At 33.8% G+C, this 16980-nt stretch overlaps 1 protein-coding gene and 1 long non-coding RNA gene across 4 annotated transcripts in view; one reads left to right on the top strand and one right to left on the bottom strand.

Annotated features, from left to right (window-relative positions):
• The window catches only part of LOC149906989 (uncharacterized), a 173682-nt gene that overhangs the window by 5116 nt on the left and 151586 nt on the right, over nt 1-16980 (top strand). The window lies entirely within an intron of this gene.
• The window catches only part of rsh (Rap GTPase activating protein radish), a 49340-nt gene that overhangs the window by 25641 nt on the left and 6719 nt on the right, over nt 1-16980 (bottom strand). For 2 of the 3 annotated variants that reach the window (XM_090104045.1, XM_090104046.1), the window contains exons 4-6: nt 14561-14649; nt 7932-8118; nt 2349-2495 (exon numbers count right to left, since the gene is read on the bottom strand). In XM_090104045.1, the coding sequence (XP_089960171.1) occupies nt 2349-2495; nt 7932-8118; nt 14561-14649 (423 nt within the window). Of the gene's footprint in view, nt 1-2344; nt 2496-7931; nt 8119-14560; nt 14650-16980 lie in introns of all 3 variants that reach the window. The other variant, XM_090104047.1, reaches the window with a different exon arrangement.

Raw genomic sequence — 16980 nt, 5'->3', positions numbered from 1 at the left:
ACCCTTGGTGGCTTCATAGTTTAGTTTATTATTGTTGATGAATGACCAAATTATTTTCGTATTAAAATGTAATCTTTTATAAAAAAAAATGTATGCGTGTACTAGAGTACACACGTAAGAAGTGAAACTTCTTTATGACCTTTAAAATGAGTTTGGCGTAACGCAAAAATGTCACGCGTACGGCGTAACGCAAAAATGTCACGCGTACGGCGTAACGCAAAAATGTCACGCGTACGGCGTAACGCAAAAATGTTACACTAAATTTTTGTCCAACCCCGATAAAGAAGTTTCACTTCAAAAAATATTGTGGCGATAAAATCAGGGAATCATTAATAACAATAGTTAGAATAAGTGGAAAAAAATTAAAGAACTTTTGAGCATTGGAAAAAATATTTGCTTCAATAAAATGAGTAGAACACAATTTGATTAAATTATAAAAAAGATTTTTAAACAGAAATTCTTACAATTTAAGATTTTTCACTTCAACAAGTTAAATAATCGACTAAGTATTTTGAAGAGTGCAACCGCGGTCGTCGTAAATTTTGCAAAGTGCATTTTAACCACCAAGCAACTTTACTTACTTTTGGTTTCTTTGGAAGTATCAACGTAAACGCTTGAAATATTTTATTATTGAATTAACTGGTGAACGTTTTGTCGTTGTGAAGTTACAAATTTAATCTTCGTAACTTAAAGTGCTTGACTGAACGAAATACTAATTTCATTTTTAATTAAATTATTTAATAAATAAAAGTATTTTGAAGAGTTAAATATGTATTAATTGTATATTGTAATTTTTTTTCATGAACAAATATCTTATTATATTATGTAACTTGCCTGCTACGGAAGGCTACGCCGTAGTACCTACTCATGAAATAATGGAATATTATACACCTTTTTTTAAAATAAATGTTCGTTTTTCTCAGTAATAGGTCAATGCGATAAAAATTAATTAAAAGTGCTATAAAAGTTTAACGTGTGTAACATTTGAAGGTGAGTTATTGGGAAACTCTTCTAATGAAATTTATCGAAATTGAAAAAGTTCCCTAAATGCTCTCTCGTTAGGACCGATGGGGAGTAATTTTTTGTAACGGCTTTTTTAGTGTTTGAACAGGTTGGTATGAGTATTGTTCGTAGATTCATTCATTCAGATATTTATTAAAAATATTTAAAAAGTTTACTTCATATGCCTTTTAAAAATTTTAAAACCAAGATCAATGCATTTCCAAATGGTGGTTGAATCATTCTATCCATTATTATTTTTATCTTAAAAAAATGTATAAAAATAGTTTATTCAAAGTTTATGAAGCAGTTTATTGTTGAAATAATTCTTTATATTCGACCATCAACATCACCAGTGTGTCATATAAATAGAGAGTAGAAAATCGTGTTTATGTAATACGTAATTCATTAGTAGATGAATCATTCAATGACAAAAGCATACATAATATCATCATAATTTTCCCATTTTTCTTGGCATTCTCTTACGTAGCATCTTGACAGATTGCCTTGGGAGACTTCTATCAATCATTTTTGTTACAGGATAGATTTTATTAGTCACTATGAAGGTAGCTTCATCGGTGTTTGATGTGATATCTATACTTAATATTGTAAAGCTGAAGAATTTGTTTGTTTGTTTGAACGCACTAATCTCAGGAACTACTGGTCCGATTTGAAAAATTCTTTCGGTGTTAGATAGCCCATTTTTCGAGAAAGGCTATTGGCTATATATCATCACGCTAAGACCAACAAGAGCAGAGCCACCCAGGTGAAACCGCGGAGCGCAGCTAGTAAAAAATAAATGAATCGAAAACTTAGAATCATGAGGGTTGGATATTGATACGACGACGATATTGACGATAGGGGGAAACATACTACGTGATATTTATTTCTTAGAGTACCAGATAAATTTTTAAAAGCTACGTAGAGCCAAGTGATATGAAAGTAATGTACCGATTCGATTTCATACGTTATTTGTATACTGCAGACTGCAGCAAAGGAAACGTATTAAACAAAAAATATTTGTTTACTAAGAAACAATTTATAACATATTTGATTTTTACTGTAACAATAATATATCGATAATTGAATTTACTTAAAAGTCGATGAGTATATAGTATATATATATAGTACTACTATAGCGGTCCGCCCCGGCTTCGCCCGTGGTACATATTTCGCAATAAAAGGTAGCCTATGTCCATTCTCGGGTATCAAAATATCTCCATACCAAATTTCATGCAAATTGGTTCAGTAGTTTAGGCGTGATTGATTGATTCTATAACATCTGGCTGTTTAAAAATATATTTACTTCATAACATATTACTGCATGTCGTCCAACATAATACACTTACCATTATCATTGTCCCTGTCCGGCCCGCTGTCATGTTCTGACTCCGATTCGTCCCATATCGTGTCTGTTGCTATTTTCTGACGTGAGCACTCTATCCAGTATCCCGGCGTGGGAATCAGGCTGTGCGGGTACTCTTCGCAGAATTCATCTAAAAGAATAAGTGGGTTAGAGAGATGTATGACGTTTTCAATGAAAAGGTTCTGACATAGGGTGGTACGCACGGTGGTTGGTAGTGTAGTGTATGTGAGTGAAAGAGAGGGAAGTATTATGTCATCTCTTGCGCACGTGCAACGGTGACACCGCTCACACAGCTCAGTTGGCTGCAGGCGGTCGGAGTGAGAGGTCGTGTGCGTCTAAGAGCCGATAATAGGGAAGGACATACACTACAGGTAGGTAGGTTATTACGGCCCTGTGTTGTTGTACAAAATTTTTGAAAAAAAAAGAAACGTTATTATATTTCTATGTTTTATTTATTTTCTTAACAAAATCCTAAACTGCCGTTAACGTTGGTCATATCATTAAATAAGAAAATAAGACGAAAAGGAATCGTGATATTTTTTATTGAATCCATTTTTAGTTAGTGAAATACGGCGGCTTTATGTTAATGTTTATATTATTTTTCACAGAAAGCCAAATTAGAGCATTTAGGGGAATGGCCACAGCTGGGCCGATTTGAATAACGTTTTCCTTCAACGCTAATAAATGCCCTTCTATTAATATTAGAACTATTTCCATGTTTTTCATATTATTTATACCTATCATTTCTCAATAATCTCGCTCTGTGATATTTTTTTTTTGTTTTAGCAAAAGTTACTTTTGTGTTTAGAAAAGTTTAGTATCTACGGATAGTATCTACATATAATCATAATTGTAAACAAAAACCTACCTACTATTTAAAAATAAATCATGTAGAGCACCTGTGAAGCTTTGCTGAAAGTACTTGAACCACAGTAAAATTTGACAAAGCTCAAACAATCATTTGTTAAGTAAACCAAAAGAATTAAATGAGCACGCAGATTCTGCAGAGCGTTGTATTTATGTCATTACAGTTTTACGGTTCGCAACAAAACACACCTATATTTAAAGCAGTCCATGGGACGGAAATCTGATACCCACGCCATTACCCGCCGGTCCCAGAGTCCTAAATAAAATATTTACACTCGGTCTTAGGGTCTTGTTGGCGGAAAATTTTCGGAAAATACAATCCGCAATGTTGCCACATCATTTTACTGATGCAAGTGAATATTCCGTGATGTTCACAGCTTTTGAATATTTTATGAATGTTATTTTAGAGTTTACATGAAAGACTTGTGCACGTTTCAATGTATTTATTTGGTCGGAAAACATCATTTTAACTACGAGCTTCAGTCAAGTTTAATGTTATGAAATTGTTTATGGAAATTTTCATTTCAATCTGGTAAATATTTTTAAAGGTACCAACGCGAAAACGAAATAAGGAAATTGACAACTTGATGAAGGGAAGATAATTTTACTGATGTTGGAAAATAGACAGTGTTTTTTATTATTTAATAAATAAAATATTTATTGTTACTATGGAGAGTGTAAATTTTAGTTATGTTAGATAAAAATTTGAAATACATAATATAATAAATATGAAATATTATACAGTTACACAAATTTATCACGCAGTATGTTTAAATGAGGTCTTCTTTCTTCTTTCTTCTTTTTCGCTGTTTGTTCACATCACTCAATTCACTGTAAGGTAGAACACCAAACTTTAATTATTATGCTTGGCGTTCATACTTAGAGTGTACTGAGATAAGGAATTATTTCTTCTGCTCATCCTCCAAGGTCTTGATAATTATTTTCAATAACAAAACATAAAATATATCAAGAATCTATTTTAAAATCCATGTATGTAAAATACATTATTCTCATTACTATGTACTATAGATACACTAAACAGAATTAGTTTACAAACATAATAGCAACATCTATGAAAGCGAAACACATACGAAAGATTATTCATTTTCCATTTTTTTTAATTTTAAAAACAAATGTGGACTTTTTCATTTAGCTCGACAAAAATATCGTAAATTTCTTGGAAACGTATTCGAAAATCCCTTTGAACGTATGGGATTTTTGGAATTTTAATTACTTTATTCATCAATTTTTAATTTCAAATATAGCATAAAATAAGGGCTCATAATTGAATACCATTAATTGGAATATTTCAAAGTCTTTGACATAATATAAAAACAAACGACTTTTTGGTGATTTAATTATAGGACCCTTGTAAATTGATTTATATGAGACGAATCTTCCATAATAAGAAAGGTTACAACTTACAAAATATATTTTCTGTAATAATATTTTATTGGTGATATTTCACATCGCAAATTTATAATTAATTTATATGAGATGAACTATTTCTACAATTTTGCGTTACAGTTTGATATATTATTATGGATGAATTACAAAATATAATTATTTTAATTTAATTTACATAATGTCACAATATAAAAATATCATTCATTAACATATTCAATGTTACTTAAAAGTGGCTTAGAAAATGATATTATAAATTCTGAACATAAAAAGTATAAATATTAATTATCGTTTAAATTTTATTATGACTATAATAATTAACAATAACTACAACTTATACATTTAAATTTCACATTCAATGAAATATAGTGTTTAAATAGCGTTGTTGACAAACAAAAAGTAATTGGCAGTAAACGGTAGTCGGTTGAATCGCGGGTTTTTATGAACTACGTGCTTTATCATACAATGTGAAGGTTTAATTAATATTTCACTGTGTGTTTTGGCTCTCTGCAAACGTAAACCTTTGCTGGATTTTAATTTGATATCATGTCACGCCTAGTGTAATTTTTGTGCGATACACAAAAAGGTGCTTACTTCGTGGCTTGCACAAATTGGTTTTTAATCCGTAGGTATGTTATGGGTAAATTAACTGAGTTAGACATTTTAACCTCCTTAATTATGGTTGAAAACTGACATATATACAATATACATAATATATTTAACATAGTACATAATATACCTACTACAAAATGGGAAACTTTTTGACAAAACTGAACAAAGACAAATTGCTACAATATAAATTAAGTTATTAGACGCAAATAATAAATGTCAACCCTAATAATAACACATTTCACACGAGGGTAATTTTATCAAAAGGGTTTCGTTATAAATCGAATGTAGGTTTGTGAATCTACATTAGATTGAAAGCAGTAAAGTGTTAAACTTGGCCGGCTCCGTCAATGGGGTGGTAGCAAATATATTAGTCTCAGGGAAAAGGGCGGCACAAACAAGATTTGGGGCTGCCATACTGAACAAGTTTTACCTTTAATGTACGATGTGTGTCGACTTATCCAATTGTGAAAAATTGGGAAATCGATTAAGTTGCCCTCAAAGAATTCTGTTTGGGTTTTCTAATGGCTTGGAACTGCTGGGGAATATAATGAAGTAAACATTTCCCGTAGCTGTGATTCCAAATAATATAAAAAAACGTTACGCTTTGGGAATCTACAATGCTTTTAAATAGATATCTACAACTTTTTTTTAAGAATACCATTACCGAGATTATTTGTTTCATTTATCGACTTTTTTATCTATCATTTGAAGAAAGCTTACGCTTTATAACGCATTTTAGATAAATGTTTTCATTTATCTTCATATCTTTACAACAACACACAAAACATACATGTGGGTAGGTACAAAATTTGTGACAATAAAGGGTTATTTTTAGAACTACATTCAGTTGAACATACGCAGACGTTTTGATGTCTCAAGCTTTCTCTTTGTTGAAGGTTTCAGGTAATCGTAATAGTTTTCTGTTATTCTTAAATGTCGTATATAAATGGATGTGTTGCGTCGCGAACAATACGCGAAACGTACACAATTGACAGTGTAGTATCCTCGCATCCTTCCCAGAATAAAGAGCTTATGTATTTTATAAAGGTACGTTATACATTTACGTGGGGGTTTCCGGAGGGTGAGCGGGTTTGTGAGTCTGTGGTGAACGCGATTGACTCAGGAAATAGCGGAAATTAAGTTACTTTTCGTTTTACAATTATTCTAGACGTGGCGTGGATGGGCGTGGTGTGACTGTCGTTTCTTTTTGTGTTTGATTTCGGTTGTCGATGGCATTCAGGGAACTGATCTAGTTGAAATGTATAATTTCTTAAATGTATTTAAAAACAAGATTCAATAACTGTACGAATTTTTCTATAATACTAAAATCTTAATTTATTTTTGTGTTAAAATTTTCTTTATTATTGCACCACCAATAAACAACAACAATCATTGTAAACTCGTCAAAAGATGCGACAGCATTCCTTTAATAAATTCATAATTAACAATATTATTAACTCAATTATGCAGGTGCCATGGGGTTGAAAATACGTCGAGAACAATATCAGTTATATCACAATAGTCGGGATGAGATTACCGCGAACACGTTTCCTCCATTTTCACTTGACAGTTATTGACTGGTTGTTAGCTGACAGCGTAGTATGCAGCCTGCTGAGTTGCAGATGAAAATACGAAATATGAGATGGATCCGCCCTGCTGAAGCCTATTTGCAGTGACTGGCATGTGTATAAATAACCGCCTATAATGATGACGGGCCTTTAACATGGGTAGACGTAGACACATGTACGGATTGTATGAACACTCTTGTTTGTCGGTAAGTAATATACCAATTTTATTTTGGACAGGATAATATCATGCGTGATAATATTTGCATGCTTTAAATATATTTTATCCATAAAATGTTTAATTTAACTTATCTGTGCCCTTTACGAGGTTACACTTATAAGTATAGATAAACCAATTATCATTTAAAAAACATTTAGCCATTTTCCAGACCAGCCCTCAAGCAATACAAAAATACTAAAGCGTTTCATTTATTCAGCCGCAAGTGTCAAGCGAAATCTTCATTTAAATATAATTACCGTTCATGAGTTTCGTGAACACTTTGAAAGGACAAAACGAAATGGCCGACGCGTTTTATCTTGTCAATTAAGCGTAAAATTGGGAGAAATCTCACCCTAATACGGATGCGGTGTTCTTAAGCGCTTATAATATTTCTAACCCGATTATAAGCTTCTATCTAAAGTAAATTTAGAGTGACATTTATTCCACTGGATAAATTATAAAAGTTTTTATACTACCAACAAGCTTATAATCTGGTTCGTTAGGCAACCAACACGTAATGTGGATGAGAACTTCATAGTAGCATAGATTTTATCAAAGTAACATCATTTCATAGTTTTAATAAGGTGTTTAAATTTATATGAAGTTGCAATATAAGCTTAAACGAGTTATTTGCGCTTGGCTTTTAAGCAGCGTGTCTGAGATGTGTAATTTCGCAGCTATTTGCCATACTGTATTAAAACAGATTTTTCACAAGTAGATACATATTTTTATTAAGCTTTATAATGGAATGCATTATTCTATAAGACGGAACAATTACATACATTATGCGAAATTGGAACATATTTTATAAAAGTTTGAAGCACATGAGTTGAACCATACATTTAGGATCTATAGCATTTAAAATAAAAACAGTATTCGTTACAGCATTCAAAGTTACCTGAACACGCTTGTGGTGGCAAAGGGAATATGAGGGTAGTTGACGACTTGCGCCTGGCCACAGCGCAGCCGAGTGACTGAGGTTTGAAGCTGCGCAGCTGTTGCATGAAGTCGCTGCACTCCATGAGCGCGACGTCCGCGAAGTGAAGGTCGCACAGGATCTGGTTTTTGAAGCGGCGCGCACGTTTCTGGTGATGAGAGAATAGTCAAAATCTACTAGCTTTTCGATATACCACAGTAAACAATACAGAAACAGTACAGAAACTCCCATATAAAACGTTCGAAACGGCTCACACAAACAAACATACGCATTAAGCGCGTCACACACGGTGAAGATTTTATCTTAAGATACTGTTATATTTTATATTACAGTATCTTAACGCATCCGGTATCAGCGTTCGGACCATCATTTTTCTTTTTGTCATTGCGTACTAAGACTCCTGTAGAACCGCCATCCTGTTACAAATGACCCACAAAATTTCGCGTCATTTGTAACAGGATGGCGGTTCTACAGGGGTGGGTGGTACGCAATGACAAAAAGAAAAATGATGGTCCGAACGCTGATACCGGAAGCGTTAAGATACTGTAATATAAAATATGACAGTATCTTAAGATAAAATATTATAGTATCTTTACCGTGTGTGACGCGCTTTACGCATCGAAGAGATTTCGAACTTTTTGTGGGGAGTTTCGCTACTGTTTGTGTATGAATACCGTAAATTAAAAAAGTATTTCTTTAGAGAATTGGGACCATCTAGCAGTAAAATCATCAGTCCTTTGAACCTTTGATTTTTCTGTATGAAATTATTTTCTTCGTACATTGTGTGCACTCACTCTACATGAAGTAGAATATCGCTTCGTTTATATAAATGAAGAATACACATTTTAATAAATATTTATGATAATGCAAGCATTTCCTGGAAGCAGATATCATTGGTATGCGACAGAATGAAAAATGAATAGAGCCGACGACGATGAACCGGAAAGGCGACAAATGAATACCGAATATTCACATGAAAAATATAAAGGTAAAAGTAGTTTGTGTTTTTAAGGTAATATTATACAAACGCTTCCAAGAAAATAGAGGATTCTAATCTCTATTCTATACATTCTATCATCACAAACAATCTAGGAGAAAAATAAATAGAAAAGAAAGTATCTAAGCAATGAAAGTATTTTTCATTATATCATTTTAAAACCTCAAAAGTAATAGAGAATCGCAAAGGGATTGCGTGAACCTTGCATAAACTTCATCTGTGTAGTGAAATCACGTTTAAAGCTACATTATAATGAAATGAAATGAAATGAAAAACGTTTATTTATACACACATTATAAAATAGTTACACAATAAATTAAAGACACGACGATCGACTAAACTAGGTACCTACTAGACCTGTGCTATAGTCGATCGACGCTTTCCTCTCTTTAAGACATATAATACACGTTAAGATTTTATTTTTAAAGAATTATGAATTTTAAACTGAAATACTGAACACTGATTATATTTTCTAATTATTTATTTGTTTCCAACAGGACTATAATTACTCAGCAATTAGTTCGGCTAATAAATGGTTATTAAAACATAACTCGCAAACTAATTAAATGTACTAATCAAACTGTGAATGGAAATTAACTAATAACAAGTACATAGTATAATTTACCCTCTATTCTGTAATAAAATTATTAAATGATATTATTGGACACTATTTATTTAGCACATAGTTTAATAGAAGTGTCTTATAAAAAAAATTCTATTCCTTTCTTAAATCTAAGATACTCGTAAGTTTGTGTTTTCATGGAATTACGTTACATCATAATATTCAGCCTTTCTACACGAAACAATGCATAATTTAGCATAGTTGAAAGAATACATTTACGATGATGCGAGTCAGATGATGCGTCTATTTTCTACAAATACTGCTTTCAAAATAAAGTCGGTTTAAATTCCTTTTTACATATAGATTTTTTAATAAGTACATACTTGGGAATAAAAATTCTATTTCACGGTTGTTTCGCTACAATAAGATTCAACACACGGTATTGTGAGATTGGTTCTAAAACGAAATGTTTTCCTCAAGAGCGCGATCAAAAGTTAATTCAAAATGAAATAGATTTTTTGTTTTTGATTTAAACAATTAAATTCACGTGTTCCTAAAATACGCTTTAACATCATTAAAAATAATTAAGGACAAAATTGAGAATTCTTTGTAGCAGCATTCGTTTTGAATTTCATGCATTTTGAATGTTTAAAAAAAAATAAACATCTGAGGATAAAAAAATAACAATTCAATGATATAACTTGAACCCTTCTTACAACCGACCTTTTGTTTTAAATGTATTGAGCTTGTAATATGTCACATTACTAGAAAGGTGCTTTGTAGTACAATATCTATATTACCTACCTGCAATTCACTTCGATAACCTAAAAAGAATAATCGAAATAGATATCTTCCTTAATGTGTCAACCCTCGTCTAAGAAAAGAGAATTTAAGCGATCCGTTTGAATGTCTCAATAGAAGTACAAGTTATCAGTGCTTTTGTACCCAAGAGTTCATGGAAAAGTTTAAGGAATACATTTTTTTATACTTTATACGAACCTAAACTAGATATTTTCCCATACCCATTTTACATACCTACCCACTTATTATTTCTCAAATGGTGATGATTTGAATTTTGCTTCATTGGCTATGCTATTTTCTTTTTCAAAAATTTTGAAAAAAATATTAGCATAACCTCATTTTCTATCTCCTGTTTGGAAGAAAATTGTATTGTAATAAGAGACAATAAAAAAATTCTTAAAGAATTAATCGAGGATCTAGAGCTGTTTTTAATATTTGCGCTTAATATCTACAAATAAATTGAATAGCAAGTCTTGGTATCCGAAGCAGCCAAATCTATATTAAATAGATAATAGGAATAATTACTCTACATAACTTTAGAATGGAAAACTCCATCTACCACAGTAAATATTGCTCAGTGTCCCCCTGGACTCTAGAGCTTTGCCCATCCACTATAATCAGATATAATTTGTAGATATTAAAATATACCAAGCGTTAACATTATTTGAACTAATTATAATATTTGCACAAAGCAATCAATCAAGTATTGTGAAGCTTCTAATAAACAATGGCACATTGTTAAAATTTCGTTGGTTTCACTTGCAGGCCGCGTGATGGTTTCCTATTGACGATAATAACTTCATGTGGGCTTCCTTAGCGATTTCTTTGATTAATTCTGTTCAAGGCCGCACGGAGGCTGTGCCCCTGATACGCCTCGTATTTATGCGGAACGACGAATTAATAACATTTAGTTATGATTTCATGTAAGCGGTTTATTAATTGCTTTCGTGAATACGATATTCATCGTATAGGCGTGTTTTGATGTTGAATAGATGTATTATAGGTTAACTATGTAGTATTGTCACAGTATTACCATTATTTCCTACAGTAAGGAATCGCCTTTGATGTCGCGCGATGCCGCCGCCAGCGTAGGTAATGACGCTGCCACACGAAAATACGCTAGGGTTGCAACAAATGGGAAATAAAACAATTGTGATTATTAATATTATGATGAAATCTTTATTCATATGTAAATTCAAAATAATTGCGATTAAATCTGATGTAATTATTTGTTCATAAATATATAATTACAGATATTGCACTGCTAAATATTATTTACGTGGACACTTTATTTTTGGATGTTCTTAATTGTATATTATAACATTTAACTAAGTAATGCCTTCGCATTGGGATGTACAATCTGATTAGAAAAGAATGAGGACAACATATTATATACATAGCTTTGATTTTAATTCAACAGATACAATTAATACAATCTTTCTGAAATATTGTTTCCTTCTGGGATTTCAATGTAGATTTACATCCGTAAACCGAACAGTTTGTGCGCGCCATAATAGAATATGTAAGTACCTATGTATAATAAAATTATTACACAAAAAATACGACTGCGACATCCTTTCGCGCTAGGTAAAGCAAACTAAGCGTGTTTGCTTTACGCGGCCCGCGTCGCCCGACCCCCGCCAGTTCCCCTCCGTTTCTCTGCACAAGTACATTCGTCGCACTACTGTAGGAAATAATGGTAATACTGTGGTATTGTTGTTTTATTGCTTTATGTGTAAACAACAAATCATTTTTACCAAAGTTGTAAATTTTTGTTTTATATCGTTTGAAATAGATAATTTGATAACAACTGGAGTGATTTTAACAATCTTATTATCACCAGTAACCAATATTGACCCAGAATTATGTTAGGTATATAGGTAGGCTTTATACCTATTTTTATATATTTTTTTGCTTTTCCTTGCTGTATCAGGAGAAGCTGGTGCGTGCAGCTTGTTATAAAAACAATACATTTATTTTAAACGCCCTAGGAGGTGTTATTTTTTTGTTCGTTCCAATTAATATAACTTTAATTATTCGCTCTCTTTGAATAACAGACAGCTCCAATAAATATTATTTTAGGTTTGGAGTGCTATTCACCTGCTTCTACGAACTAAATCTAAACGAATAGTATCCCTGTAGAATTTCGTTTGATTTACGTTTAAAGTGGTGCCTAAGGATTACCCCGAATGAACGTTGCACATGACACAATTTTAATTATAAATTATTCTGCTTAGATGATATAAAGAAAAACATTCATAATATTTATTATATTGTATTGTAATAATTTTTATTTCAAAATTAATTACTAGTTAAAATACATTACAATACGCTTCTATAAATTTATTAAAAATTGCATAAGAAGCTTATTCGCAACCAAATAAATTAACAGGCTTGGTAAATATAATAGAGAAACTTGTTGAGCAAGGGAAAAGAAAATTGTAGGAATAAACTGTAGGCATTATCTAGCTCAGCAGTACTGAATCACACTGGATTAAACGACGGAAGGCTTATGTTCTGTTTAATTGTAAAATGTCGTTGAAAATTATCATTTGAAAGAAAACAAAAAATGATTATTTTGTTTGTGATTTCGTGTATTTTGCTATCGAGACACAATTTAAAACTTATCGTAGACCGTTCATTCTATTAATTATTGCAATTACACGGATTTCATCAGACAGACGTGTTTTAATTATTAAATGCAAAATATGTATAAACAATAAATTGAATTAAATGAACTACCTACTAAAAATATGTACATTAAATATCACAATTTAAAACGAGAATTTCACATTTTAACCCTTGGCATGCCTGGTAGGGTCTGTCAGACCCACACCAACGCGCGAACCGTTGTAGTTCGTTTAAATTTGAATTTCGCGCCTCACCGTTTTTAGTAGCTGGCCGTTACTAACCGCGGAATGCCCTCCGCCCGCTTCCTCAGCCCGAGGCGAGCTACGAGCGTAAAAGGACGTGCTTAAAGTGCGTGCGGGTCCCACAGACCCCACCAGACATACGGCGTGACTTTATTTTGTAAGTATTTATTTTCCTTTTTTCTTATAAATATTGGAATTTGGCATTAAATAATATTAGTTTGTACATTACATTATCCTATTTTATTGGTTTTTTTCAGTTTAATCATGAATAAACAACTAACAGACGAGGATACAGCTAGTTTATTATTCTAAGAGTTGGATGAGGAAGACTTAGTTGCATTTGATTGAGGAGGAAGAAAATGATGCAGGCTCCACCTCTTCGGATACTGAAATGGAGGTGCCTCTGTCCATCCATTAGTACATTTGTAAGACATGTAGTTGTCACATTTATCTTGACCACTCGATTTTTCCATGCGCAAGGTGTTACCAAACCAAAGCTTTACAAAGTGTAAATGCAAGTGATGAAGACTAATTATTTTGTTATTTAGATTAAGTATATGATAGTGCCTTACACTGGATTAAAGTCTGATTATGATCTCATTACTTTTGATGCTAATTATATGTTAACAAAGTTATAGTCACGAAATATTGCTTAAAAATGTGAGTTAAAGTTTAATTTCAAATATTTTAATAAAGTTGATTAATTTCTAATGTGATTATTTTTACTATCTCTTTTTTGCCCTTTAAGCATGCGTCTTGAATCATTAAATCACCTTACATAATAAAATTTATAGAAAAAAATACCATTTTAAGATCGGGGTCTGAGAGACCCACCAGGCATAGAGTGTAACTTATGCCCACCAGGCATGCCAAGGGTTAATAAAGCATAATATATTAAAAGTTAATTGTTTGAAAAATGTGCCGTTGTATAAAATTTTGTAGAGAACATGAAATTATTTAAATTATTTTCATTATTTAACATTTCAAAGGATATATTATAATATATTACATCGCTATCTAGGACAAGTTCAAAGGATTGAGAAATATGTGAATATATACATTACTGTTTAGAATTCAATTGACATTTTGTGACAGCCAATAAAATGTCAATATCGCTATTGGAGCAATATTGGAGAATATAACAAGAAAATTATTTATGACTAGTCGTACGCCCTGGCTTCACCCGTGCTATTACTGCATAACAGAAAGAGTAATATAGGTAAGTAAGTAATTTAACATGTTTAGGAACCTAACGTAATTTTTGTAACGCTTGCATTATGTACAAAAATAAATATATTTTTGTAATAGGTATATTTTAATTGTTTATAATTACTTCACAATAACATAAAATACACACCTGATTTGGTCCGGTAAGGTTCAACCCGCAGGAGTTGCAACGCAGACATTCCTCGTGGTAATGATTGTTGTCGTACAATGGTGATGGCTCTGTTTTAAAAATAAAGAGATGAGAACAAACAAATCAGAAACAATTATATTTTAAATTGAAATATCTTTGCAAATTTAAAAACTGCTAAAAGTAAGAACGCACCAACAAATTTACCGAATGTTTTTCTTAGATGACAAATTCATCGTGGTTTTTAAACAACAAAAAAAAACTAATATTCTTTTTAACAATAATTATTCCATCGCTATTAACAAAAAAATAATAAATAACACCAACATTGTTTTAATAAATGACATGACTGACATGACTTGCTAAACTTCCATCAGGAACCCGGGCTTTTTGGTCGCTGGCTAAGGCTATCCAAAATAACTTTAGTCGGTCTTCTTATCCACCCATGCGCAGAAAAGATGACACTCTGGCTCACTCTGCAAAAGACAAGGCTGACCTCTTGGGCTCCATTTTCGCAGCGAACTCTAATCTGGATGACAAAGGCTTCTCACCGCCCTCCATCCCAAGGTGTAACTCTTCGATGTCGGAAATCCGGTTTACGCAAAAAGCTGTACGAAAAGCACTCCTCTCCTTGGACACCTCTAAATCGAGTGGGCTTGATGGCATTTCCCCTTCTGTGCTGAAAACGTGCGCACCGGAACTTACACCAATTCTGACACGCCTGTTTCGGCTCTCGTATTCAAAGCGTATCTTTCCGAATTCATGGAAGATTGCCTTGGTGCACCCGATCCCAAAAAAAGGCGATCGCACAGATCCGGGAAACTATAGACCTATCGCCATAACCTCTATACTCTCCAAAATAATGGAAGGAATTATAAACTGCCAGCTCCTGGGTTATTTAGAGGAAAAACAGTTATTAAACGATCGCCAATATGGCTTTCGACACGGTCGTTCTGCTGGAGACCTCCTCATCTACTTAACCCACAAATGGGCGGAAGCAGTCGAGAGCAAGGGGGAGGCGTTAGCTATAAGTTTGGACATTGCCAAGGCCTTCGATCGGGTCTGGCACAAGGCACTTATCTCAAAACTTCCATCCTACGGACTACCTGGGGGACTGTGCGAATGGGTCGCTAGCTTTCTCGCTGGCAGGAGCATCCAGGTCGTTGTGGACGGTTCATGCTCCTCACTTCTACCGATAAATGCTGGTGTACCCCAAGGCTGCGTGCTATCACCTACGCTGTTCCTCCTGCACATCAATGATATGTTGCATACCAGCAACATACATTGCTATGCGGATGACAGCACGGTGGATGCGAGTTACTCCGGCCATGCAAATTCCCTCAAGGAAACTATAGATGAGAGTCGAATGAGCCTTGTCTCTTCTATTGAGACTTCCCTGGAACAGGTCTCGGAATGGGGTAGACTAAACCTCGTGAAGTTCAACCCCAAGAAAACACAAGTCTGCGCGTTTTCAGCAAAAAAGTCTCCTTTTAGCACTGCACCTCGCTTTCAGGGCACTACCCTCAGTATTTCGCCCTACATCGGTATCCTTGGCGTTGATATTTCGAGTGACGTCCAATTTCGTGGTCATTTGGAAGAAAAAGCAAAACTGGCCTCTAAAAAGTTGGGTGTGCTCAATAGATCGAGAGAGTACTTCGAGCCAAATCACTTGCTGTTGCTATATAAAGCGCAGGTGCGACCCCACTTGGAGTACTGCTCTCATCTATGGGCTGGCGCCCCAAACTGCCATCTTCTTCCACTTGACCGCATTCAACGTCGAGCAACTCGAATTATCAACGACCACAGGCTAACCGAAAGGCTCGACCCTCTCTCTTTAAGAAGGGACTTAGGGAGTCTTGCCATATTTTACCGAATGTACCACGGGGAGTGCGCCGAGGAACTTTTTGACCTTATTCCGGCAGCTCAATTCCACCATCGCACATCCCGCCACAAAAACCTATTCCATCCTCACCACCTGGATGGTTGGCGCAGCACAACAGTACGTTTCAACCGTAGCTTTCTTCCACGGACATGTAAGCTTTGGAATAATCCCATCAGCTGTGTTCCCGAGGAACTATGACTTGGGGACTTTTAAGAAAAGAACATATCAGTTTCTCAAAGGCCGAAAGCAAGCCGCCTCTTAATTCACGGACAGCTCCTCCCATCTCTTTGTTCCGTTTTTATCCCATCCCATTCCCCTCTTTGGTAGGCAACACTCACAACTTACGTTGTGGACGTCTATGGGCGACGCACTTCGCTATTAACATCAGGCATTGCGTCTGCTCGTTTGCCCTCCAATAATATAAAAAAAAAAAAAAAAAAAAAAAAATAAATGACATATTACCATTGAGATAATATTAATAGGAGACGACACCGCCTACATCACTTATGTTCCACTCAACATACGTCATGTGACGTATGTT

Source organism: Colias eurytheme, chromosome 7 (assembly GCF_061535395.1).
Source record: "Colias eurytheme isolate Ceu_HAF_F1 chromosome 7, ilColEury1 Martin Lab GWU primary, whole genome shotgun sequence".
Classification (NCBI taxonomy): Eukaryota; Metazoa; Arthropoda; class Insecta; order Lepidoptera; family Pieridae; genus Colias; species Colias eurytheme.
Note: the sequence above shows the minus strand (reverse complement) of the source record. Positions and strands in the feature narration are given on the sequence as shown.